Genomic DNA, 25,867 nt, shown 5'->3' with positions numbered 1-25,867 from the left:
CAGGTCCTCTAAACTGGCGCAGCAGCTGACACACCCACCCCGCTCCTTCCCAGAAGGACTGGCCCCCTGAGGCAGGGGAAGATGGGAACAGGTGAGCTGCCTGTCCGGTGGGATGGGTTAGGGCCAACCTCAAGAGTGAAGAAGAAGACCTAGTGGCCCGGGGGGCAGAGGTGCTCACTGTGTCCCTGGAAGGTGGGCAGGGGAGGCTGGTGGCCTTGGTCTCTGAGACAAACAGGAGCTAGCTTCTTCCCTCCCCCACCCAGGCTTCCCAGGGCCTCCGGGTGTGACAGCCTCCCCCATGCAGCACCCCACCCCCTACCAGCAGAAGCCTGGGACTGGCTCTGTCACCAGAGGTGTCATTTCCCAGCTGTCCGGGGGAGGTGAGTGAACTGGGAGTGTGTGTTGGGTGTGGGGACCCAGCAGATCTAAGATAAGATGCGCTCAGCTCCCTTCCCCTCCCGGGAGCCGCCACTTCCCTGGTCCTTGGGCACTGACACAGAACGTCTGGGTGGCTCAACCTATGTGAAAAGGAAGAAAAGAACAGCTTCCCTGACTGTCTCAGATGATGCTGTGGGAGCCTAGCTCTTGTTTTTTTTTTTTTTTTTTTCGGTACGCGGGCCTCTCACTGTTGTGGCCTCTCCCGTTGCGGAGCACAGGCTCCGGGCGCGCAGGCTCAGCGGCCATGGCTCACGGGCCCAGCCGCTCCGCGGCATGTGGGATCTTCCCGGACCGGGGCACGAACCCGTGTTCCCTGCATCGGCAGGCAGACTCTCAACCACTGCGCCACCAGGGAAGCCCTAGCTCTTGCTTTTTGGCCCTGAGATTACTTTCTAGCCAGAGAACAAAGACGCCAAATTCCAGGCTTTTGAGTTCAAAAGCCTCAGGGTCTGGGTCTCAGACAGGTAAGGTTGGAAGGAGGTACAAACAGGCAGTGCTCCCCACCCACACCCTGCCCCGACACCCTACGCTAGCAGGGGAGAAGCTAGTGGAGGACCAGACACAATGATAGACACGGGTGTAAGAGTGATCCTCATTCCCCAACGACCAAGTCCAGGGGACATGGAAGGGACGGAACCCAGAATACACTGGGGGAGCCAAGACCATGCGGTGTGGCTTGGAAAGCTGGCACATTGCTATTGCTCTTGGATCCTGGGGGCAGCAACAGCAGAACAGAAATGAGAGCACATGGACCCATGGAGGCGGGGACCCGGGAGGGTTTATCCCCAAGAGAGGACACTCAGCTCACTGAGCAGCCCTCCCCACCCACCCCACCTATGCTGTGGTGCTAGGGAACTCCCCACATTTACATCAGTGGTGGAGGCGGGAGAAGAGGTGGGGTGGGGAGACCAGGTGAGTGCACCTTGAAATGACTAAGAGAATGTTTTCTGCAAGCAGCTAGAATGGAGACCCAAAATAGAGGTAAATTGAACTAAAGAAAAATAAAGTAACATTTGCATAACTGAGATCGTAACTTCTACATTTACCTGCTTCTGGGGGTTGGTAGCCAAATTTCCAGGCTCCACTCCCAACGCTCATTCAAAAGATGTGCAAGGGGGCCAAGCACCTCCAATGATTCTGACGTAGGCGGCATGGCAGAGACCTTTAATAAAGGTTTTTTTTTATTGCTTTTTCCTCTTCTAACAACTGACTTCAAAGTTGGGGTGGAAGGGAGCTGGGTCACTGCCCCACTGACTCATGGACTTGCTCCATCCACATGAGTCAAACTTGACCAAACTAGTAATTAATTTCAGAGACCTTGTGTGTCCCTCAACACAGCATGTACAGAAAAGGCCTTCTAATTAGGAGGAGAATCATGCCCCTGAGAGGGCTGCATGGAATGGGGACCAAGGGCTCTACCCTCCAAACTGGAAGGCTCAGGGCTGCCTGCCAATCCCTGGGCTCCTGGAGGGAAGGGAAACTACCAGGTACCTACTGCATGTGAGGAGCTTTACATGGATTGCCACCCACGTTCAGTGTCCTAATTACGCAAATAATATGACTGCATTCTCAAAAAATATTAAAACACTAGACATAAAACTGAGGTTCCCTTGAACACCCCCCACTTCATCTTCTTGTTTTACTTTCTGGAAGTTTTCCTGTGTCCTCCTTTTGGGGAAAAAAAGTTTTTTGTTATATTTATTTTTTTCTATTACTCTTTATCCTTAAATAAACATGGATGTTGATTACCTTTTTAATTTCCAAAGTGCAATATCTTCTCGCATCTCTCTGCATCTATGTTTTTTAAATGCAGTATTATATTGTAACCCAAGAAATAGGTAACAATCAAAATTCAAAAGGTACGAAAGAACGTACAGCGAGCCTTTGTCCTGAGCCACCCAAGACCCCTCTTCCACACAGCTGCTGTTTCAGTCTTGTAAATCCTCCAGAATGGTTGGTGCAGAGACACAGACATAGATACTTTTCTCTTCAAAAATACAAATGCTAACAGACTATATGCATTGAGTTTCCCCTTCCATTTTTTTTAACTTTCCAATTATAGAGTTATTTTCTTTTTTTCTTGTGCTTCCTAGTTTCTCTATTTCTTCCAGATTTCTTTGATAGGCTTTTTAATATCTGGGAGGAATATATGGGAGGAGTCTCTCTCTTTTCATTTTGGAGGCTTTCCTTAAATGTCTGCTGGTCGTTGGCTCTCTGTTAATATCTAATAGGGAGGCAGCAAGAAGCGGAGTGGAAGCTGTGTGTGTGTGTGCGCGCGCGTGTGTAGGGGGAGGGCACTCATTGACTGTCCGCTTTGCTGTAGGACAGTGGAAGCCTTTTCACGCAGACTCCCAAACGTTGACAGGTGGCAGGCTTTCTCTGGGGCCGTTCAGTTTTTTGAGAGAAGAATATCCTCCATTCTCCATCCCTGTCCTGCATGGGTGTGGGTTGGGAGGGCAGGGTGGGAGTTCCTGTTTCTAGCTTCAAGCCTCACCTCTGCTGCGCCTGGGGTCCCCAAGTCCAAAGCCTCCCCAAAAATGAGTGTGCGGAGGGTCGGTGTGTGTGACTCCGATGTGAGAGGTGAGGGAGACCTAGGGGTCTCGGCATCCTGAACACAGGCTCTCGGCCACCCTCTGTGTTCAGCCAGGCCCTGACCCGGAGTCTAGGGACCTCCAGGATCTTCGAGCATCATTTCTTGTTCATTCTGTCACCACCCTTAGGCCACTGTCCAGCCTCTAAAGCCTGTTGGAATCATTTTATCCACTGCTGTCTTCTCTCCGGGTCTTTGTCCTTGTACATACATGCCTCTCTGACGCCTCTCCTGTTATCCAGTTCAGAAATGCTCATGTTTACATGTCTTCCATGTTTAGCCAGAAGTCTCACCACAGTTTATTTAACTAGTCCCTCAAGGACCAACTTTGGATTTTTTCTTCTGTTTTCTTTTTGACCGCTCCTTGCAGAATCTGAGTTCCCTGACCAGGGATGGAACCCGTGCCCCCTGCCTTGGGGCGTGGAGTCTTAACCACTGGACCACCAGGGAAGTCCAAGGACCAGCTTTTAGGTTGTTTCCAATTTTTCCGCTGTTACAACAGTGCTCTTAGTGACATTGTTGTAAATACCTCCCACCATCAGTCAGCCCTCAGGACAATCCTATGAAGTAGGTATCGGCTTGATTTTACATTTGGGGAAACCTAGGCTCAGAGAAATGCCTTGATGGGATCTTTTATTAAATTGGTTAGTCAATGTTTTCTTTCATATATAGAATATCTCTTAAATTTTTTTGTATGCAACATAATATAGTACATAAACTGGTACCTTTTTAATCTGTGTAGTTCTCCCTTCTCAGGTACCAAGCACAGTGCAGAAGCCAGGCAGGCAAATGAATAATGAATAGTGGTGAACCGCGGTCTCAGTGAGGAGTGTTTTAAAGGAGAGCCCAGCCCAGCAGGCCTGGGAAGCCTCCTGATCCCATACCCTCACTCTGCAACCTTCCATTCATTATTCAATAGAAATTCACTGGGGTTAACAAGCTCCTCTCTCAAACACTTGCTGAACTGAGTCAACTGATCTGGCCTGACAGCCAGGAGTCTCGGGTTCTGGTCCCAGATCTCCTTGTCTGCCTGATGACCTCAAGCAAATAGCTTTCTGCTTGGGCCTCATCTTCCTCATTTGTTAAATGAGGGCTCTTTCACTCTACAATGCCGGGCACCGTGCTGGCACCAGGAGCTACAATAATATACAAGAAAAGAGATCATTAAACAGAGCATGGGGAAATTCCCTGGTGGTCCAGTGGTTAGGACTCTGCTCATTCACTGCTGAGGGCGCAGGTTCAATCCCTGGTCGGAGAACTAAGATCCTGCAAGCCATGGCATGCGGCCAAAAAAAAAGAAAAAAAAAAACCCCACAACACATCATGTTTGTCAATTATACCTCAACAAAGCTGGAGGGGAAAAAAAGCACCCACCATGATCTTTGATGGACGTAATGATCAAGACACTTGACAACACAGCTCAGACAGACTTAAACCAGAAAGGAGGCTTTGAGGGCTCACAAGACTGGAGTGTAGCTGGAAACAGCAGGGTCCAGGTGCTCAGGTGATGTCATCAGGGATCTGGTTCTCTGTTTCCAGCCCTGCTGCCCTTTGCCTTAGCTTCATTTCCAGACAGGGAACAGAAGCAGCTGCAGGCTCACATTCTTTTAAAATGTTAGTTTAAAAAAAAAAATGAATGTGGTTCAAAATTCCAAAAATTCAAGAGCATATGGAGAAAGTCTCTCTCTCACCCTTTTCTCCCAGCCCTCCAGCTTCCACCTCTCAGCCCCAGTCCTCCCAGTAGTTTCCCTCCTTCCAGAGATGCTCTGTGCACATAGCTTTCCACCTTTCTTTACACAAATGGAAGAACACTACACAAACTGTTCTGTAACTTGCTTTTGTCACTTAAGTATCTTGGAGACTGTTCCATAACTGTGTATAAGGTTTGCTTTTGTCCTGGCTGCAGTGTTACGTGGTAATGCAGTGTAACCAATCCCCTGTTGACAGACATTTGGTTCCAATCTTTTGCCAATACAAGCAAAGCTGCAAGGAATAATCTACACATCCCCATTCTACCTGTGTGCAAATCTGAAGGGCTAATTCCTAGATGTGAAAGTCCTAGGTCAAAGGGTATGGGTCTTTGTGATTGATTTTGATTTTGATGGAATATTGCCAAATTGCTCTCAGGTGGATGTGTTACCAATGTTTATTCCACCAACAAACAGGTGAGGCTTGTTTACTTAAACCCAATACCCTCTTCAACTCTCTATGAAACTTCCTGGTCATTGAGAATGTAAGTTAGGCATGATTTGCATCTGTCTTATGCTGAATGAAGTCAGGCATCTCTTCCTATATTTGAGAGTTCTTTATATTTCCTTTTCTGCGAAATGTCTGTACAGTTTTTTGTACATTTTTATTGGGTTGTCGGTATTTTTCTTACAGATTTGTAGGACATTTTTATGTATCAAAATTATCTCTTTCTAATACGAGTTATGAATATTTTTCTTTAGATTTTCAATTATCTTTTAACTTTCGCTTTTTTTTTTTACCATGCATACTTTTAACATTTTAAATACATATTTAAATATATTAGTCTTGGGCTTCCCTCGTGGTGCAGTGGTTGAGAGTCTGCCTGCCGATGCAGGGGACACGGGTTTGTGCCCCGGTCCGGGAAGATCCCACATGCTGCGGAAACGGCTGGGCCTGTGAGCCATGGCCGCTGAGCCTGTGCGTCCAGAGCCTGTGCTCCACAACGGGAGAGGCCACAACAGTGAGAAGCCCGCATAACGCAAAAAATATAAATAAATAAATAAATAAATAAATAAGTCTTTTATGACTTCTGCATCTTGTTTTCATACTTATGTCTTCCCTACTCCAAACTATTTACTTCTGTGGTATTCTTACCAGAAATGCATAACCTCAATCTAATCACGAGGAAACATTGGACAAATCCAAATTGAGGGACATTCTGCAAAATAACTCACCAGTACTCTACAGATGTGTCAAGATCATGAAAGGAAAAAAAAAAAGACAGGGACTGTCTCAGATTAGAAAAGCCTAAGGAGACATGACAACTAAATGCAATGTGAAATCCTGGATTAGATCCTGAGTCAGAAAAAATGCATTAATGGGAAAACTGGAAAAATTCAAATATGACTTGTAGATTAGTTAATAGTATTGTATCAACACTAATTTCCTGGTTTCCATAATTATACCATAGCTATGCAAGATGTGAACATCTGGAGAAGCTGGGTGAAGGGTATACAGGACATTTGTACTGTTTTTGAAACTTCTCTGTGATCTAAAATTATAAGGTATTGATCCATATTTTCCCCCCAATGGCTACTCAGTTGTTCTAATAAACTTTATTGACTAATCCCTTTCCCCACTGATTTTTAATTTTTTTTCACTTTTAAATTATAAAAAAACACATAAAACTTACCATCTTAACCTCTTTTTTTTTTTTTTTTTTTTTTTGCGGTACGCGGGCCTCTCACTGTTGTGGCCTGCTCCCGTTGTGGAGCACAGGCTCTGGACGCGCAGGCTCAGCGCCCATGGCTCATGGGATGGCCGTCCCACATGGCTCAGCCGTCCCACAGCATGTGGGATCTTCCTGGACCGGGGCACGAACCCCTGTCCCCTGCGTCGGCAGGCAGACTCTCAACCACTGCGCCACCTGGGAAGCCCCATCTTAACCATTTTTAAGTGTACAATTCAGTAGTGCTAAGTACATTCATATTGTTGTACAACCAATCTCCAGAACTCTTTTCATCTTGCAGAACCGAAACACTCTACCCATTAAACAACTCCCCCTTTTCCTCTCCCCCAGCTCTTAGCAACCACCGTTCTACATTCCATCTCTATGACTTTGAGCCTACTCTTGGTACCTCATATAAGTAGAATCGAGCAGTATTTGTTTTTTCATGACTGGCTGATACTGATTAACAAGCCACTAATTTCACAATAAAATGAAAACCTATTTTTGATGCTAATTGGCAAAGCCTCTGGTGTTGGCTAAGAGATAGATAGTTGAGGTGCTTGTAGTACTTCTGGAGTGTGGATGAAGCAATTGAGGCACAGAGAGGTTTAGTGACCTGTTGGTGATCACACAACCAAGGAGAGAGGGTGCACGTTAACCCCAGGATTGGCTCCACAGCTCGCTTCCGGTCTCTGCCCCAGGCTGGGGAGCACAGAAGAGAGCCAAGGCATGGAAACCAGCAGCATCTGGGTGGTGTCTGAAGACAAGAGCTGGATGAAGTCACCCAAGGAGTAGTGACCACCAGCACTTAAGAGGCAAGCAGAGGTGACAACCTGGTAATATGTCCCCAGTGACTGGCCAGCTGTGGGTTCTCAGTCAATATTCATTAGCTGAGCCTAAGAAGGAGCAGCCAGAACTGGGGGAGGTAAGCCAGGGGAACTCATTTCAGAAACGAAGGGAGAACAAATTTCAAATGAGGGGAGTGGTCAACATATTGGAAAGAGATCAAACTCTAGTCTGAGAGGGAACCTCTGGATTTAGGAACAAAGAATCATTGGTGATGAGAGGCTTCTTGGGATTGCAGGAGCAAGAAAGTGCTGGTAAATGTTTAACAACTCACTTTCCAAAAAAAAGTACGCATTTGTGCATGTACATAAGTTTATTATAAATTTTACTGATATAAAGGATATGTAACAGAATCCACAAATAATAAAATGTACAATATTCTTTATTGTAAATGCTACTCTGTATCCATGATTTCATAAATGGAGTTATATCCTAAGTACAAGTGCAGTTCCAACGTGAACGTTGGTTGATGTTTTTCATTTATATTTTTGAGTAAGACAAAAATGAGACACACGATATGCTGAAACCTCACAGATTCCTCAATGACTTGAGTGATTTCTTTGCTGAAACTGACAACAGTTTTCAAACCCTGGAATGTATCCTCAACTTTCTGTGCTATTCACAGTGTAACAGCCTACAGACGTGACACTTCAAGATTCTTTTTAAATTAACTTATTTTTGGCTGCGTTGGGTCTTCGTGGTGGTGCGTGGGCTTCTCATTGTCGTGGCTTCATGGCTTCCCTTGTTGCGGAGCATAGGCTCTAATGCGTGTAGGCTTCAAGAGTTGTGGCTTGCAGGCTCCAGCGCTCAGGCTCAGTAGTTATGGCGCACGGGCGTAGTTGCTCCGCGGCATGTGGGATCCTCCTGAGCCAGGGCTCGAACCCGTGACGTTGCAAAGGTCCACCTTTTTTCCTCGCGGACAACCTGCCCCCTTTCTTCTCTGCTCCAGCCACACTCGAGGACCTCACTCAAACAGCTCCGCACTCCTGCCACCTTGGGCAATTTCATTACTCCTTCGTAGCACCTGTAAATCGCCTCTGCAGCTTTTATCACAATTTAGAACTAAACTACTCTGGGAGTACCAGATACTTCTCTCTCTTTCCATGAGCCGCAATATCCGTGATGGCCGAGAATCAAACATCTACTCCGTCAGTGCCTACTACAGCATACAATGAGTATCCATAAAGAAGCTCTGCCAGAAAACAGCTAGGAAAGGTTTATATACGTATAGGAATAACCTGCAGGGCATCACCAGGAAACACCTCCTTGCATGCCTTTTTGCTTGTTTAAAACGATCTGGGGGCTCTCCGGTAGCGCAGTGGTTGAGAGTCCGCCTGTCGATGCTGGGAACGAGAGTTCGTGCCCCGGTCCGGGAAGATCCCGCATGCCGCGGAGCGGCTGGGCCCGTATGCCATGGCCGGTGAACCTGCGCGGCCGGAGCCTGTACTCCGCAACGGGAGAGACCACAACAGTGAGAAGCCCGCGTACCGCCCAAAAAGGAAAAAAAAAAAAAAAAAAAAAAAGGCTGGACTCCACCCTTTAGAACTGAAACATACAAACAAAACCTTCCCAACAAACAACAAACCTCTTGGAAACGTGACCTTGCAAATACCCCGTGACAAATCAAAAACCTTCGACTCCTGTAGTTTTCGCAATGCGAAAGAGTGCGTTTCAGTAACTTCTTTTTGAACGTATTCTTGCTATAAACTACCAAGCAGAAATGAGGTACTCTTAAATAGACTATCGACCGAAAACAGAAGCTTCTTCAGGTTCTTGAAAGGAAGAACCCACTACAAGGAAACTGAAGGAAAACATCCAACCCCCTCTCCTGCAGAATAATATGGAAACTTCGATACTAATACTTCCGGAATAAAACTAAAACACAGAAAACCCACTCCCCCAAAACCAAGGATACATATAACACGTAATTAAAATTTTTTAAAGTAATATTAACCAACATTCACTATCGTGAAGCTTAACATACGCTTAGGAATTACCACCACACAACCTCTCCAAAAAAAAGAAAAACACTAGGCTTTCTTTCTTGAAAAAAAAAAACCTCAACACCAACAGATTTTAAAAGAGGCCTGTATTCCAGACATGATCAACACTGTAAGACCTATAAAACATCTGTTTTTTCTTTCTTAGTAAGTACACCATACCGCTAAAAACGGTTATTCTCTACCCACGGAAAAAACTACACTAAAGATAAGGATCGTCAGAAAGAATCAGAAAGGAGCAATCAGGATGTTGCGAAGCCTGATTACGCACAGCCGCTAATCACGAAATCATGCGAGCTCCAATCATCATTTTCTATTCTGTTCTCCAAAAGGAGAAACAGGTAAGGATTATCCTACCTGACGATACAGACTACTCCAGGGCATTCCGTAGTCTGGGAAAAAGATTCCACTTAGAGCGAGGGTGAGAATCCAACACGTTAGCCCGAGCAACCTAAAGCTATCTAGGTTCTTCTATTTCTGTTGCTACATTTGTTTGCAGATGTTATAAAATATATTTTTGCATTTGCCGTCAAAAAAAGCATAGGCTAATTCTTCCCAGAACGCTCCACTCACTTAAGAGCTTGCTGTCCTACCCGGCCGCCTCACTTTATTTACATATCCCCGCCCACTCCCTTCCGCCAGAAATCTACCGTAATAACCAAAATAAAAGCGACACCTAGTATCTTAGAGTGCAAGATTGTTCCGTTTCTATAGTAGATTGGCCACCCCAAGTTTCTCCTGAAATTTTTATGTCTTGATCTTTCTTTGCTTTTTTTTTTTTTTGGCCACGCTGCGCAGCATGCGTGATCATAGTTCCCCGACCAGGGATCGAACACGCGCCCCCTGCAGTGGAAGCGCGGAGTCCTAACCACTGTACCGCCAGGGAATTCCTGTAAGTCTTGATCTTACCCTAAAATATATTTTTTTACGAAGAACTGTAAACAAAACTCATAACTCCAGACTCGAGAGACAATTACCCTAACACTGACATCCTCCACCAAATGCAGTTTTAGGGGGAGAGCTGAAGCCTATGGTTTCCTTCTTCCAGGAACGGCGAGTGGTCCCTTGCTTCTCCAGCCTTCATCCCTACTTCCAGTCACGAAGGTATCAGAAAGGTTTCTTTTTCAGCCCAAAGACGCTGATGAATAATGCTATTTCGGTGACGGCTGGGATGGCACTACGGAAGGTAAGTGATGGGTTCAGGGTCCCTTCCAATAAAAATATCCAAATCCCCAAGCCAGCAATCCCACCCCCAAAGTGTAGGAGTGGGGGACCTCAAAAAGACCACGGGATGTTGAGTGGATCTGATATCTTATACATGGAGTAAAGGGCTGGGTAGGGGAAACCTTCAGATTTAAAGTAAACGGTCCTTCCCCGTCCTCAAACATTGGGTGCTACCATACCTGCAGAAGACAAAAATGTACCAGTACGTGGTGCACTCCCAACGCTCAAATATGAAGAAGGATAGGGCCACAGATGCACTACAGTGAGCCCCAATGGCTTGGGAACGCACCAGAGTCAAGGAAAGCCTTTGGATCAATAGATAGTGATGGGCCAGAAAAGGCCAGTGGTGGGACTGGCATCTGCATTCTGGTTCACCTCCTGGGGAGCAGGGCACCTCTTGCTCCCTTTGCCACACTGCAAAGGCCAGAGCCAGCAGCCCTGACTTCTGAGTTTTAGAACTGCCATGTGAGTGGAGGCTGGAACTGAGCCTGCACAGCTGGGGCCCCAAGCTACCGCCACCCCATATCTATCAGGTGAAGTAGTAGGCTCCCCATCTACTCCAAGCACACGGGAATGCTCACAGTGACATTATACACCCTGCTAGAATCACTCTCCAGCACACTGGTCCTCCCCGTCCACTATCCCAGTGTCAAGAGCCTTCCCTGATCCATCTTCCTCAGTCTCTTCTGCGTTCCCATACTGCTTCACATCTTTACACATCCTACGGCACAGTGCTTATCACACTGAATTACACATGTCTGTCTCTGTGTCTGCCTCTTCCTCAAGATAGAAAACTGTGTTTTACTCCCATTTTGAGATCTTCAGTGCCTGACTCATAGCAGGAGCTTAACAAATGATCAAAGATTGTATTAAATCTTCTACATTACCTAAGAAGATCTCTCAACTGGAGTGATTCTGTTCGCCTGCCAGGGCAAACACCACTGTGCCAGAAAGGCCTAGTTAGGTGGCTGAAGGGCATTAAGATGGAAATGGGCCGCACAGGAAAGGTGCACAAGTAGAAAGGATACAGATGAGGCTCTGGGTGCTGTTGAACATGGACACTCCTGAGAAGAAACCGGCCAGCTCCACTGCAAAGAGGGCCAGGGTGACAGAGAGCGCTGCCACCAGCCTGCAGAAAGGAAGGGAATTGGCTTAGGCCTTCTGGCCTTTTTCTAACACCCCTTCACTCCCACTACTGCTTAATTCTGACCACCCTGCCCCAAGTGCTCACTGCATGTCTTGCTTTTCATACTCCTCGGGGGTGAACTTGAGAGGCAGGCAGGCCTGGATGTTGCTGTCCTGAGCAGGGCAGAAAGAAAGAGAAGTTGAAAGAGGGTCGAGCGGCGGATAGCGGTGGAATGGGAGGACCCCACTGGGTAAGGCCCCGGAGGAAAAGGTGCGGTGGGGCTGGGACCACCCCAAGGTGGGAAGGGGGGCGAAAGGAGGGGAGGCATGGGTCTTACCCGCGACCAAAATAAGGTGATGACGACCACCAAATGCGCCAGGAGCGTCAGAAAGCGAGAGGGCACGAGTCCCGAGATCCGACCCATGGCCCCCAGGGTAAGGGTTACCGCCTGGAGCAGAGGCCGTGGTCTCTGGGACTGGAAGCTCAGGGAGGGCCACTCCTCAAGTCTCCCAGGCTAGCCTACAAAAATTCGACGTACTCCGCCTTCCCGCTCGCGCTGGTGCCGCCCAGTTGCCTTGGTAACCGCATAAGCGGGGGCTACGACGGGAATCTCTGAAAATATCGCGAGAGCGGTAAATTATCGCGCCGCCGAGAACCCCCAGAGGATCGCGGGTATGGGTCCTCTGTACCTCATCCCGGCCGGGTGCGGACAGCCAGCCCTCTCCCCGCGCGCAGCCGAGCTATCGGCACCTGAGAGTGTGCGGCGGTGGCGCGGTTCCGCACTGCCGACTCTGCCGGCGCAGCCCCGGCGAACGGAAACCCGCCCTGCCTAGCCCGGGACACTCCTTCCTCCCCGATGCCCACGCCGGGAGCCGCCCGGCCCCCAGCCCCCGCTGCGCTGCCCAGGACGACCCTCCGGATACCACTGTCACCGCCACGCCGGCCTTAGGGCATCGCCATGCCTGAGGCCTGGACACTCTCTTTTCTTCCATTCTCCGCATCCGTTTAGCTTCCACCTGCCCTGGGCCGAACTTGGAGAGGTGGATGCCCCTACATTGTCCGGCTGTCGTTTATTCTCCCGGAGCCCCTGGTTGTCGGCGGACCCCATACCTGAACCTTCCTTGATTCTGGTTCCCCCCAACCAACTCCCCAGACACCTTGATCAGATTGGTCAGGGATTTGCAGAGTGCAGAAACTGGCCCGCTCTCCTGAATTAGGGTGTGGATGAGAGGCGTGTTTAGGGAAGGGAGTGGACGAGAAAAGGGGGTGGAGCGGGGAGTGGAGGAAGAGAATGAAACCCTGCGTCCCTGGGAGGGAAGGATCGAGGGCGGAGATGCAGACTCTGCAACGATTTCCTTATCTCTTTGAGCTGTGGGCACGACTTAGCCCAACTACAGTCCAAGCATCTCTCACTATCGCGACCTCACTGACCTTTGGGCCTCAAAGGGGATCCCTGCAGAACGGAAAGTTCTTGCCCGCATTCATTGCTCACAGTCTAGTCACAACCTCGCAGGGGCCTTCCTACCCACTTACCAGATCATCTCTCTTCCTACTGCCAAGAATAATAATGGATAAACATCTATAGTAAGAATAGAAAAGAGTTTTATTTGAACCAAACTAAGGACTAGCCCGGATGCCCACTTCCCAGATCACTCTGAGAAACTGCCCCAGGGAAGCATGGTTTCCAGTACAGTTTTATATCTGGACAGAACAAAGTACATTAAACAAGTAAGGGTTACACTTCTTCATGGTTTAAAAAAAAAAAAAAGAACAGACCATGAGTACACAGCGAGTCAGTATGGCGTTGGCACCTGGGAAGGGAGTCTTATCATCAAAAGAGGACCAGCATTGGCATCCCAAGAGGGGCACTTAATCTTTATTTTTAACATGGACATTCTTTACTTCTGGTCAGTGTGCCCTTTTCTTTAATAATTAAAGCAGATGTACAATGTATGTTTGATAGGTCACAAACAGGCTGTTTTAGTTAGCATAAAATTCAAGTTAACTCATGTTTAAGCCAGAATGACTTCCCCATACCTCAATATGTGAACATTTCTTTTATCACTACTCTTCATCTCAGTGCTTCTAGGAGGGTCTAAACTACAAACCTTAGAGGCATTTTTTATTTCTTCATGCATTCATTCAACAGATATTCATTGACTAGCTCTAAGTCCCAGGCACTGTGCTGGCCTCATGTTCTTGAGGAACAAGTCAGAAGTGTCTACCTTCCTGGGGTCAGAGAGATCGACGACAAACAGGCAAACAAATAATATACCTGCATGATAATAAGTGCTGTAAATAAAAAATTTTAAGGGAAATATTAGAATAATGTGATCAAGGAAAGTTTCTTTGAAAATGGGTCATTTGTTCTTAAACTTTGTTTTAGGAAATGTGGTCAAAAATGAGAGGAAATGCTTTTCTCTCTTCCAGGTCCCCAATGTAATAAATGGATTTCCTTTTTTCTAAACCAGTGGGTGAAAAAATTCATAAGTCAAAGAAATAGTCAAAAGATGTTTCCTCAAGGTCATGAAAGACAAAGAGATGTGACAAAAATGGGCAAACAACAAGGTCCTGCTGTAGAGCACAGGGAACTATATTCAATATCCTTGATAAACCATAATGGAGAAGAATATATATATATATCCATATATATATATATATATATATATATCTGAATCACTTTGCTTTACAGCAGAAATTAACATTGTGAAACAACTATACTTCAATTAAAAAAAAAAAGACGTGACAAATTTGACATGAGAAATTTAATGTGTGATCCTAATGGATCCTGGATCAGGAAAATAAATTTTTTTTATTATAAAGGACATTAGTGGAACAACTGGAAAATTTGAATAAGGTCTCTAGCCTAGATAATAATACTGTATCGGTGTTAATTTCCTGATTTTTTGATAATTCTACTGCCTTTATGGAAGAGAATGTCCTCGTTAGAACTTTTCGCTGAGAATAGAAAGCCCAGGACTTCAGAGCCACGCTCCCCCAGACAGTTTATCGGGTCTGACTATTCACAGGTAAAGGAAGCACTGTTCTAGAGTGAAAGTGAGGAAAGCCCATGACCCGCTTTTGCAAGATTCTCCAAGGTCCCTGGAGCAAATAGAATGAACAGAAGGAGTCAGCTGTATGAAGATCTGGGGAAAGATCATTCCAGGTGAGGCACAGCAAGTGCAAAGTTCCTTAGGTGGGAACAAGCCCAGTGTATTTGTTGAACAGAAAGGGAGCTAGTGTGTCTGAAGCCCATAATGGAAGGGGAAGAAGAGATCAGGGCGAGGTGGGATGGGTAGACAAGGGACATGGCCTTGCAGCCATGCGGAGGGACAGACTCAGATTTGTATAACATACATAGATGACTTTGGTTGCAACATGGAGAATGGATTTTAAGATTTTAAGCAGAAGGTCTGTGAAGAAGCCATGGTGTTAACCAGGAAGGATAGGATGAGATTGGACCCGAGTGGAGTCAAGGAGGTGGAGTGAAGTGGAAGGAATCTAGAGATCCTTAGAAGATAAAGTTTGAACACGGGGCTGTGGGTGGATGAGAAAAAGGGAGCGGTCAAAGATGACTGTTAGATTTGGGGCTCCAGCAGCTGGAAGTTTGGGGTATTCTGCTCATAATAGCCTTCCTGCCTAGGGGACCTATAGATAGTAAGAACTGGGCAGTCACAGTTCACATTGTGAATTAGTAAACAGCAAGCATTTAGGTCTGTCCTGTCACTTTCCATGACCTTGGTTCAGGGAAGCCTGCTCTACAAAGTCTCACAAAAGCGAGTTTTGGAGCCACCCTGTGGCCATAGGAGGTATTGCTGGTGGCCAGGTGTCCTTCCCCAGGGGGCCACTCGTCCCAGGGCTGGAACTCACATGTCCCAACATTTGAACTGGTCATAAAAGAATTCAGAAAAACATTTTTTAAATCACAGAAATATTCAAATATATGTAAAGATAAAGAAAAATAAAGAAAACCCCATTTGAAGCCTACCGTTCTGCTTCAGCAATTACCAACACATGACCAACCTTTTTTCAGCTATACTCTCCCTCCCAGTCCCACTGGGTTATTTTGAAGCAAATCCCAGACATCACGAAATAATTCTGTCCAGGAGGAAGAAATTTCCCCCCATCTCTCTTGAGTTCTTTTAGCTGATCTAATAATTACATTGACACAAGACATTAACAGGAGGAAAAAAACAATTTAGTTCATACACAGGGAAGTCTCATAGAAATGGGACCACCAAAGTGACCAAAGCAGGCTGTTTATATATCTTTTTTTTTTTTTTTTTTTTTTTTTGCGGTACGCAGGCCTCTCACTGTTGTGGCCTCTCCCATTGCGGAGCACAGGCTCTGGACGCGCAGGCTCAGCGGCCATGGCTCACGGGCCCAGCCGCTCCATGGAATGTGGGATCTTCCCGGAGCGGGGCACGAACCCGTATCCCCTGCATCAGCAGGCAGACTCTCAGCCACTGCGCCACCAGGGAAGCCCCTATCATTTTTTGACAAAGAAATATTATTTGTGAAGATTTAACAAAGGGGCTTGTGCAAGGGGTAGCTGACTAATGAAGACATTTGTTATACAGCTTTCTTAGCCTTGAATTCCCTCATTTTGGTGATGAAATAAAATTTATATTTTAAGGCAGGCCAAGAGAAACTAAACATAAAATTCTCTCTGTGTGTTTGTTTGGCCCTCCTCCCTCTCTCTCTCATGTGCAGTGTGTATCTGCATTACACATTAGCCAGAGCTCCTCAAAGACAGAAGTGGCTGCTCAACAGCAAAGATCAATTTTTCCCTCTTTCTTCTGATGCTAGTAGTGTAACTTTTTTTTTTTTTAACTTCTTAAAAGAATAGCATTCTTTCCCAACTCTGTAGGGCGTCATGGTGACTTGCCGGTCACTTTGTAAGTGCTTACCTGGACTATGTACCTTGGTGAACTTTATGTAATACATCAGTATGCCATTTTGATGTATGATCTCTTGTCTTGAAAATGTATATGACTGGGCCTTGGACTTTTAACAGGCAGCACATCATGCTTGCTTGTCTCTCTTTTTCTGGTTTTTAATCTGAGCAGTGGGTTCAGGTGTAGTCAGACTGAGGTAATCACCGTAAAGTTCCCCATCAGTTTTTCACCTACTGGTTTAATTAATCGTCACTGCCTAGCTCCATTATTTCAAGGGGGGCGTTGCAAACTGGGGATGTCCTAATTCTATCATTCCTTCTGCATTTGTCACCTGGGATTCTCCTGTAAATAAGAATGTGCCCTTGTCGACTCATTGTTTACCATGAGATACAGGTCATACAGGAAAGGTTGGATAAATGTGTGACTTTCACTCCATTATTTACCAGTTTTCAGAATAATGGTTCCCCAGTATCTTCCCAAAGTGACTAATTAGTTGTTTTTAGTTGTTAGATTTTAACATCTTTTGTGTGTTTCAGTGCATTGCAGTTGTTATTCTTTTTGAGTCTCAGACTGTCTCAGTTTGGGATCAGCACTGTCCAACAGAACTTGCCATGATGACGGAAATACTTCATATTGTCTCTGTCCAGTATGGTAGCCAGCTAGCTCCCTGTGGCTACTGAACACTTGAAATGTGGCTATTTGGACTAAGGGACTGAATTTTTAAAATTTAACTTGATTTGAATAGCCCCATATTGAATAGCCACCCTAGTGGCTACCATATGTAGCAATGCAACTCTGGACAGAATAATTTATTCGTTTCTAAAATTTGGAAACTGAAGGTTTCCCTGGTGGCACAGTGGTTAAGAATCTGCCTGCCAATGCAGGGGACACGGGTTCAAGCCCTGATCCAGGAAGATCCCACATGGCGCGGAGCAACTAAGCCCGTGTGTCACAACTACTGAGCCCACGAGCCACAACTACTGAAGCCTGAGCGCCCAGAGCCTGTGTTCCACAACAAAGAGAAGCCACCGCAAGAAGAAGCCCGTGCACCACAACGAAGAGTAGCCCTGGCTCGCTGCAACTAGAGGAAGCCTGTGCACAGCAACGAAGACCCAATGCAGCCAAAAATCAATAAATACATTTTTTTAATGATAAAAAAATACAATTAGAAAAAAAATTTGGAAACTGATAGGATGAATGGAGGAGATTTCAACATCAGAGAGTACTCTGGATAGTGACACTGGACTAATCATACTTCTCACTTGCTACAGCAACTCTCTGAGCCTAGAGATCAAGTCCATGTTCCCATTCCCTGGTACCATATTCACTGACTCAACCTCCCCTCCTAGCAACAATTTCCACTTCACTTCATGCTCTTCAACTACCCAGACTCCTTCCTCTACAAGCCAGTCTCTTGCCCACTCTAGTACTTCTGCTAAAGCTATCCCTCACTGAGTTCACAAATGCTTATTAAATACACACCATATTCCTGGGTGCTAGGAATGCATATTCCCTACTCTTGAGTAACTTAGAGTGTAGTAAGGGAAACAACTGGGCAAAAAATTAAAAGGTGGCATTTTAAGTGTTACCTTGGAGGAGACACAGGAAGGACCTCCTTTCCCAGGTAGGGGAAGAATTGGGGAAGAGAGAGCTTCTCAGTTGAGTCTGGAGGTGTACGTAAGGGTCAGCCAGGTAAAGAAGGACTGAGAATATTGCCGAACTCAGGTTTGGCTAAAGCCAATACTTGAGAGACAAGTGTTGGCTGGAAAGGAAAGCTTGCTTTATTCAGGAGATCGGCAACCTGGGGAGAAGGTGGACTCATGTCCCAGAACCAACTCTGAAGATTCTGCTGGACCATGAAAGTTTTTAAAGGGAGATAGGGAAAGCTAATTGCAGGTAATCATTAGGGGAGGGGGTCGTAGTCTTTGTTATCTTCCACTGTGTTCAGACTTTCTTCTGATTCGTTGGTGGTGAGGTAACAGGGCGGTGTTGTGCTCAGCCGGAAGTTACCATCCTCCATCTGGGTGGGGGTCTTTGTTCCTTCAGATGAGCTCAAAGATATATTGTTATATACTTTCCTTGAGGAGGAACCAGGACTCTGCCCCATGCTGCTGCACTATTGTTTCTTGACTGTTCCTCCTTTGTTTCTACATTCCCTCCCTTCCTTGATTAGCAACTATTAGAATCTGCCCTTTTGGTACCCAGGGAAGGTCAGGGAGGTTGAATGAAGCCTATTTCCTGCTAATGGGGAAACAGGGCACAAGGAAAATTTGTGCCCAGGAGGGCCCCGCAGGGTCCTGCTCCATTTCAGGAAGACCATCAAGCAATACCGGGGACAGTGGCACAGAGACAGCTCTGACCAAGGTGAGTTTAGGCGACTGTAAATAAGGCAGCAGCGTTGTCACAAGGGAGGGGAGGAGGCAGTGGCTGAAGAATCAGGCAAGGACCAGAGAGTTACTATAACAACAACCATAATAATTGAGTGGTGATTACCAGCCATGTTCTAATAATTATCTACTATAATTATTATTATAATATCTTTAGTATTATAATCTTTACTATTTTACAGGTAGGGACATTGAAATACAGAGAGGTTCAATAACAAGCTCAAGTTACACAACTAGTTTTAGCAAAGCCTGCTTATGGACACTGGCTACCTGGTTCCTGGACCCACATGCTTAGGAAGCACTTGGCCTTGGGGGCCCAACCAATAAATTAGTATTTGAACCCGAAGGTGATGGTGAAACAGGAGGGAAGGGGGCAGGGCACAACCGTTAAAAGAATGACATAGGGCTTCCCTGGTGGCGCAGTGGTTAAGAATCCGCCTGCCAATGCAGGGGACACGGGTTCAAGCCCTGGTCCGGGAAGATTCCCACATGCCTCGGAGAAACTAAGCCCGTGCGTCACAACTACTGAGTCTGCGCTCTAGAGCCCGCGAGCCACAACTACTGAGTCCACGAGCCACAACTACTGAAGCCCGCGCGCCTAGAGCCCGTGCTCCGCAACCAGAGAAGCCACTGCAATGAGAAGCCCACGCACCACAACGAAGAGTAGCCCCCGCTCACTGCAACTAGAGAAAGCCCGCGCGGAGCAACGAAGACCCAATGCAGCCATAAATAAATTAAAATTAGGGCTTCCGTGGTGGCGCAGTGGTTGAGGGTCCGCCTGCCGATGTAGGGGACGCGGGTTCGTGCCCCGGTCCGGGAAGGAGCAGCTGGGCCCGTGAGCCATGGCCGCTGAGCCTGCGCGTCCGGAGCCTGTGCTCCGCAACGGGAGAAGCCACAGCAGTGGGGCCCGCGTAGCGCAAAAAAAAAAGTCGTTAAGGATATGACAAAATGGTTAGAACCAACTTGGTCCAGGATGGCAGAAGATTCCACTTCCAGAAGACCTTGAGCCTCATTATAGGCTCATTGTAATACATTAGCATACTCTAAATAACACACCCACAGGCGCCATGGGAGTTCCGAGGCCAGCCATAAAAGTACAAAAAGTAGGCGGTGGCCCAATTCCTGGAAATCCCCGCCCTTCCCTAAATAGTTGGAATAATCCTCTATGAAATTACCCAGCCCATAAAAACTAACCACCCAGTTCTCACTTTCTGAGATGGCCCACGTTCCATTCATGGAGTGTGTCTCTCTCTCAATAAATCTACTTTTTACCTATCACTTTGCTTCTTGCTGAATTCCTTCTGTGCTGAGACAAAAAGAACCTGAGCTTCGTAAGTCCTGAGAGGAAGTGTGCGGTTTCAGCTGGGAGACTGTGGGTTTGAGTCCCCTGCTAAGCCAGAGATTGTGGATTCGAGTCCCATCTGAGGTGCGACTGGATTCCAGTCTCACCCAAGGTGCGGGGTTTCAGAAGGATGACAGGGTCAAGTGAAGGTGTCCAGCAGGCCCTAGACATCTGAATCCAGAGGCTTCATTGGGATTGGGAGTGGGATTCAGGAGTCCTCAGCACACAGGTGATGGCTGACTCCAGGGAAGGTGTGTAGCATGAGGACACAAGACAAAACTCCTAGCAAAAAGGACAGAAAAAGAGACTAGGGGGGAGGGCGAGAGGCTAGGAGAAAGTCAGCAGACAGCAGTGTCCTGACAACCAAGGGAGAAGGCTCTTAAAGATGTTGCCAAGTCAATTAAGGCCAGGCTCCTCAGCGGGCTTTGACTTGTCCTTGGTCCCTGATAACTTTCGGGATGGCCCTTACGCAGAAAGTGCAGGCATTTAGCTTGGAAGGAGTGAGACACAGCCTGACTTCTTTCACCATATTGGCCCCTTGAACTCCTCTTACCCTTCAAGAAGCAAATGGGGGCTCTCTGCAAGCTTCCGGTATCACTCTTCAGAAGTTCCCAGCTCTGGCTCACCTGGGGAGCTTCAAAAGATACCTACATTTATGGCGATGGAAATCAGAACAGTGGCTGCCTCTGAGAAGGGAGCGGCGGGGATCGATTGGGAAGGGACACGAAAGAACCTTCTAGGGTGAAGGAAAGGTCTTCTTTCTTTGTTCTTTGTCAAAACTCACCAAAATAAACACTTCAGATCTGTGCATTTCATTGTATGTAAATGATTCCTCGGAATTGTCAAAATTGACAAAGTTATCGATGCCGGGGTTCTACCCTGGACCTTTAAATCAGAATCTCTAAATCTGGGGCCTGTGCTTAGCTATCTGGAAGGTTCCGCAGGCGACTGTAGTGTGCAGCCCGGGAGGAGACCGCCGCTGGGGGAGCTAATCTCTTGACCCTACGCGCCGGAGCTCTAGCACTGCTCCACCAGATTCCGCCAGGTATCCGTCCTTCCACATGTTTCTGTGCCAGTCCGTCCCCGCTGGGCTGTGAGCTCTGGGTCCCCCAGGGAACCAGCTCTGGGCCGCCTGCTGGCGGCAGGAGGCCGGGTTCGGGGTCGGAGGGACCGCTGAGCCGGGAGGCCGCAAAGCCGTGCCCTGCGGGGTGCGGCGGGCCCTGCGGGTCCCATGATGCCGGAGGGAGAGCGCAGGCACCACGCCGCGGGATTTTAGAAGTTCCGGAAGGCCCTCGGCTCTTGCGCCTCGATCGTCGGGACCCGTCAGCCTGACCGTTCGTCATGAGGGGACCTGTCCAGTTGCCTGGGTGGCGGACCTCGTGGCGCAACGGTAGCGCGTCTGACTCCAGATCAGAAGGTTGCGTGTTCAAATCACGTCGGGGTCAGCTTACCTCTTTCTAAAGTGCGGGTCACTTCTCTTTATTCTCATTTTCAACTCGGTTGGAGCCCCATTGCGCAAGTCAGAAAAGAAGCACTTTGTAGGGGCCGGAAGGGGAGGGTCCCGGCTCGAAGTCTCTAGTCGCCCCGTCCGGGGAGAGCAATGATCTCGCGGTAGTTTTTGTGGTAGATCCGGGTACTGTAAATCTGGGCTCCTGAGGACTGACGCACGCTCCGTACCGCTCAACTCAGAGGGTCTGGCGCTGGCGCAAGCTAGAAGGTCGCTCGGCAACCAGAGCTCTGCGAGTCTCTGGGCGGGACCTCTCGGGACGCATCTCCCTTCGCGACGTAGTTGGGCTCAGGCTTACTCTGAGAAGAGTCCAGACCCCAGAGAGGAGATCCTAAGTTCTTTTGTCGTGGACGAGGTGGCCGAGTGGTTAAGGCGATGGACTGCTAATCCATTGTGCTCTGCACGCGTGGGTTCGAATCCCATCCTCGTCGGTTTGCGGTTGCTGCGGACTACCTTCGATTTTTATAATCCAGGAATTTCTCTTCTTACCTTCGGTCTGCCAGGATTCAATTTCTGTGTCGCCCCTTCACCCTCTCTCGGTTACAGCCGCGGATTTCGTCCCTTCTACCCTGTTTTCCAGTACGGCCAAATGTTGGTGAGGAAGGCACCCTGGCATTCAGTCACCTGCCATAGAACTGACCTGGCCAGGGAAACGAGGGGGAAAAACATTTAAGTGGGGCGCCGTGGCTTAGTTGGTTAAAGCGCCTGTCTAGTAAACAGGAGATCCTGGGTTCGAATCCCAGCGGTGCCTCCGAAGGTGTTGGTTTCCTTTTGCAAACACCGCAAGGAAAGCGCTGTGGGCATCTGGCGCTTGTATACATACTTTTCCACATCTCTTCGGGAATCTGCCAATTGCTATCAGGCGGCCTTTTCTATTTCCGGTTGTGTGCGTCAACGCTACGTGCATGTTGTCAGTCTTAAGCTGTATGTTTGCCCCTCGATCTGCCGCCAAGCCCCATAGTAGCATTATCTGTGCTTGTCAGTGTTTTGGCTTGGATGTTGCTTCCCGAAACGATAAGTGATTCCGTTTTCGTATTCAGTTTTCCTGTCTCCCAAAACAATCTTACCCATTTTTAAATTTTCCTGAAGACAGGACTGATCGGTAATTTGTACTTTACATAGATTCATTTTTGCGGGACTACTGTCAGCTGGCCGGTTAGCTCAGTTGGTTAGAGCGTGGTGCTAATAACGCCAAGGTCGCGGGTTCGATCCCCGTACGGGCCAGTGCTCTGATGTTTTAAAAATGTGTATAATCCCGGAACTTTTCACACCCCAAAGAGAAACGTGTTTAAATTCTTTCCAAGTCGTAGTGTCTTGAGAGGAGAAAAGGTTAAGGAAACTGGATCACTTTCTGTGATCTCTGTTTCTAAATCTCCTGACCATAACGGGGGGCTCCTGGAATTTACTATGTGACTGTAAACGGAAGGCTGCCCGGGATTGTAACAGATTGTTTCAGGCCATACATATGGCACTGATCAGCAGTGTGTGAGAAATGGGGTCAAGAACGGAGCTAGCAAGTGTTTCCAGTCTTTCTCCAGAGCCAAAACGTCCAGTTTGCCCAGGCCCTGCCTGTCCTCTTCAGGAACTGAGAAGACGACCCCTTCCCTTTCTCTCTGGATCACCTTGCTTCTGATTCTGCTTTTACTGGGTCTCTGAGCCCAGATCTGTGTCTTACATTTCCCCTCCGTTCTGCTGTTCAGGAGCAGGAACCATATCCTTCCCCATGTGGCCTGGGACCCCCACCCCACTCGCAGCACCGGCCCAAGAAAACTCCACGGGAAGACTGACCCTCATGCCCATACTTTTGGCTCATCAATCCCTTAACCCCACACAGACACAGTCTCACCCTTAGCAGCAGCAGCACTTTAATTCCACAAAAACTCAGAAAGCCAAAACTGATTAGAACACTCCACAACAGGTGGGCTTCAAACCCAGCAACAATTCTGTCTGAACCCTGAGAGCAGTGAGACCCCTCCCAACTCACCCCCTCTACCATGCAATACATTCCTTCTAGCTCCACCCAGGTTATGGCTGGGGAAGTGGGAGGGCAGGGGGCCAGAGGGCAGAAGCAGGGGGTTAACCATCTGCAAGTGTGCATCCTTGTCTGCATGGTGTGTGGCCAAGGACCCCTCAAGCTCCCACAGCCCCTGGCACCTGAGATGTGACCACTGGAGGTCAGGGTGGCCACAGTGGGGCTGGAGCCTCCCCTGTTATCCTTTCTTGAGAACATATGGCAGTCATGTCTCCCAAGCCCAGACCTAAAGCCCTGGCTTCCCAGAGATGGTGCTCTAACTAGGGAAGAGAGTTGGGAGAACAAGGTAGCTGCAGATGGCCAACTGAATAGAAGCAGAGCATCATCCCCACCCACCAGGAGAGGCTTTAGAACTTCCCCGTGTACACCTGCATAAGGCCCAGCTAGTGGTCGCGGGCCTGCTAAATGTATCTGGAAGAGCCTCCAATATACAGGCCTCCCATCGGCGGGCAGGTGCCACCAGGGCTCCCTGAAGAGTCCTTAGGATCCTGCTGGACCCTGGCGTTGCCAGGCCTCTCCTACCCTCCCGGTCACTTGCACAGGGCCTCCAACACCTCCAGAGTGCGTCGGATATCCCGGACTTGGCGCGCCAGTCCCTGAACTGGCTGCAGAGCCCTCTCCAGCTCCTCACAGCGCGCCAGCAGGGTGTACATGCCCTTGATGCTCATGTCCACAGCTTCGCCTAGGGAGTCCACGGCATCACGGTAGGTCTGGATGCAGCCCACGCTCAGCGCTGTCAGCTCCTGCACCGCACCACCCAGCCCGCGAAGCAGACGGTCCACCCTGCCGCCCAGCTCCCGACTCAGCCTCTCCAGGTCCCGCAGCACGTCGGGGTCGATGGGAGGAATGGCCGGAGTGGGTGGGGGCGCCGAACAGGGCCGCGCAGGGGCAGGGGGCGGGGGTTGAGGGGCGGCGCTCAGGCGGATCTTGAGTTGCAGGTTGTTGGCGACAAAGTGGGTGAGGTCGCCATGGCGGCTCACCGTGCCCTCGAGCTCCAGGGGGCTGGATATAGTGGCGCGCCGCCCGCCGCCCGCGCCAGACTCTGCACCCCCTGAGGACCCGGCGCCGCCGCACGCCCCGCTCAACCCGTCCAAGCTGCGGCTGTCCTGAAGGCGGCTGGAGAAGGAACGGCCAGCCCTGCTGGCTGCCGCCGCCTCGTCGTCGTCTTCCTTCTCCTGCTCAACATCCAACCCGCCGCCTCCAGGGCTCCCTCGACGGCAGACGCCCTCGGATGCAGGCCTGTCCTCAGGGTCCTTGCGCCGGGAGGACGCATACGAGTCGTTTTCGGGACCCGGCGCCCCCCGGTTGCTCCCTGCCCCAGAAGGCGTCCCTCCGCGGCCCGGCTCTTCCTCCGGAGCCTCCCATTCCGGCGGGTGGACGAAGCTGCAGCTCGAAGTCTTCGGGGACGCCCTGGGGAGGCGGCTCGCGCCCCCAACGTTCTCGACCTCTTCCTCCTCGGACAACCGGAGGCCTGAGGGCGGATCAGAGGCCGTTCGGCCCGGGCCGCCACCGAAGATCGCGGCTTGCTGTTCCCCCAGAGCTAGAAGGCCTGCTTCGGGCCCAGGCCGCCCCCGGGGCGACTCCATACTGCAGTTGGGGGCAGGAGCCGAGGAATTGGTTCGCCCCGGCTCGGGAGGCGTTGGCGGCGCCTTTAAGGGGCGTTGTAGAGGCGCGCCGATTGGCCTCGGGCTCACAATGGTCAGGACAGGAAGAACACTCTGATTGGTCCCGGCAACCAGGAAGTCCCAGGAGAGGAGCTGTTATTGAACGACTGAACGCACGTGAGAGCCAGCGGGGTGGAAAGAAGAAGGTGACAGCTGCGTTCGTCGCCCCACCCTTTCAAAAAGTTGAGGGGGTGGATCTTAAAGGTGAAGATCCTGAAATAACTGAGTCCTCCGGGGGCGGGGCTAGGACTCTTTCCTCCCACAATTGTCACGCCCACAATTGCTGCTTAACAAACACTTCTAGTGCGGACCAGAATTGGGGTTCCTAGGAGGTTTTGGGGATGGAAGTAGTATATCCTGCTTGGACCGTCGGGATTCAACCGCAACTATTTGAT

At 48.8% G+C, this 25,867-nt stretch overlaps 2 protein-coding genes and 5 non-coding genes across 10 annotated transcripts; 4 read left to right on the top strand and 3 right to left on the bottom strand.

Annotated features, from left to right (window-relative positions):
• Window positions 1-7,677: 7,677 nt before the first annotated feature.
• Window positions 7,678-12,852, bottom strand: TMEM107 (transmembrane protein 107). 4 transcript variants are annotated; one of them, XR_009530373.1, is made up of 7 exons: window positions 12,753-12,841; window positions 11,980-12,254; window positions 11,748-11,815; window positions 11,545-11,645; window positions 10,696-10,792; window positions 10,270-10,469; window positions 8,671-8,733 (listed from the first exon to the last, which is right to left on the bottom strand). XR_009530373.1 is itself a non-coding variant. In XM_060081172.1 (6 exons), exons 2-6 carry the CDS (start codon window positions 12,064-12,066, stop codon window positions 8,541-8,543), a joined length of 546 nt encoding a protein of 181 aa, XP_059937155.1. In that variant the 5' UTR covers window positions 12,067-12,254; window positions 12,800-12,852; the 3' UTR covers window positions 7,678-8,540. The 4 variants fall into 4 exon arrangements, 3 of the variants coding, with proteins under 3 accessions (XP_059937155.1, XP_059937154.1, XP_059937156.1); XM_060081172.1 differs by lacking the exon at window positions 10,270-10,469 and having other exon boundaries at window positions 7,678-8,733; window positions 12,800-12,852; XM_060081171.1 differs by lacking the exon at window positions 10,270-10,469 and having other exon boundaries at window positions 7,678-8,733.
• Window positions 9,520-9,656, bottom strand: LOC132479431 (U8 small nucleolar RNA). Its single transcript, XR_009530546.1, has one exon. It is a non-coding gene; the product is annotated as a U8 small nucleolar RNA (small nucleolar RNA).
• An 8,790-nt stretch (window positions 12,853-21,642) lies between the features above and the next one.
• TRNAW-CCA (transfer RNA tryptophan (anticodon CCA)) lies at window positions 21,643-21,714 on the top strand. The gene has a single exon. It is a non-coding gene; the product is annotated as a tRNA-Trp (tRNA).
• A 411-nt stretch (window positions 21,715-22,125) lies between these two features.
• TRNAS-GCU (transfer RNA serine (anticodon GCU)) lies at window positions 22,126-22,207 on the top strand. The gene has a single exon. It is a non-coding gene; the product is annotated as a tRNA-Ser (tRNA).
• A 246-nt stretch (window positions 22,208-22,453) lies between these two features.
• TRNAT-AGU (transfer RNA threonine (anticodon AGU)) lies at window positions 22,454-22,527 on the top strand. The gene has a single exon. It is a non-coding gene; the product is annotated as a tRNA-Thr (tRNA).
• Window positions 22,528-22,926: 399 nt separating this feature from the next.
• TRNAI-AAU (transfer RNA isoleucine (anticodon AAU)) lies at window positions 22,927-23,000 on the top strand. Its single transcript has one exon. It is a non-coding gene; the product is annotated as a tRNA-Ile (tRNA).
• A 624-nt stretch (window positions 23,001-23,624) lies between these two features.
• Window positions 23,625-25,484, bottom strand: BORCS6 (BLOC-1 related complex subunit 6). The gene has a single exon (XM_060081453.1). The coding sequence runs from the start codon at window positions 25,392-25,394 to the stop codon at window positions 24,339-24,341; it is 1,056 nt and encodes a 351-aa protein (XP_059937436.1). The 5' UTR covers window positions 25,395-25,484; the 3' UTR covers window positions 23,625-24,338.
• Between the last annotated feature and the right edge of the window lie 383 nt (window positions 25,485-25,867).

Source organism: Mesoplodon densirostris, chromosome 18 (genome assembly GCF_025265405.1).
Source record: "Mesoplodon densirostris isolate mMesDen1 chromosome 18, mMesDen1 primary haplotype, whole genome shotgun sequence".
Taxonomy (NCBI): domain Eukaryota; kingdom Metazoa; phylum Chordata; class Mammalia; order Artiodactyla; family Ziphiidae; genus Mesoplodon; species Mesoplodon densirostris.
This window is presented reverse-complemented; position numbering and strand designations above follow the sequence as displayed.

Excerpts from the sequence above, each read along its gene's own strand:
- TMEM107 (XM_060081172.1), bottom strand. The coding sequence starts at position 12,066 with ATGGGTCGGATCTCGGGACTCGTGCCCTCTCGCTTTCTGACGCTCCTG. Across the intron at positions 11,816-11,979 it reads TCACCTTATTTTGGTCGCGG|GACAGCAACATCCAGGCCTG; the intron begins GTAAGACCCATG and ends TGCCCTGCTCAG. Across the intron at positions 11,646-11,747 it reads TATGAAAAGCAAGACATGCA|GCTGGTGGCAGCGCTCTCTG; the intron begins GTGAGCACTTGG and ends TCCTTTCTGCAG.
- BORCS6 (XM_060081453.1), bottom strand. The coding sequence starts at position 25,394 with ATGGAGTCGCCCCGGGGGCGGCCTGGGCCCGAAGCAGGCCTTCTAGCT.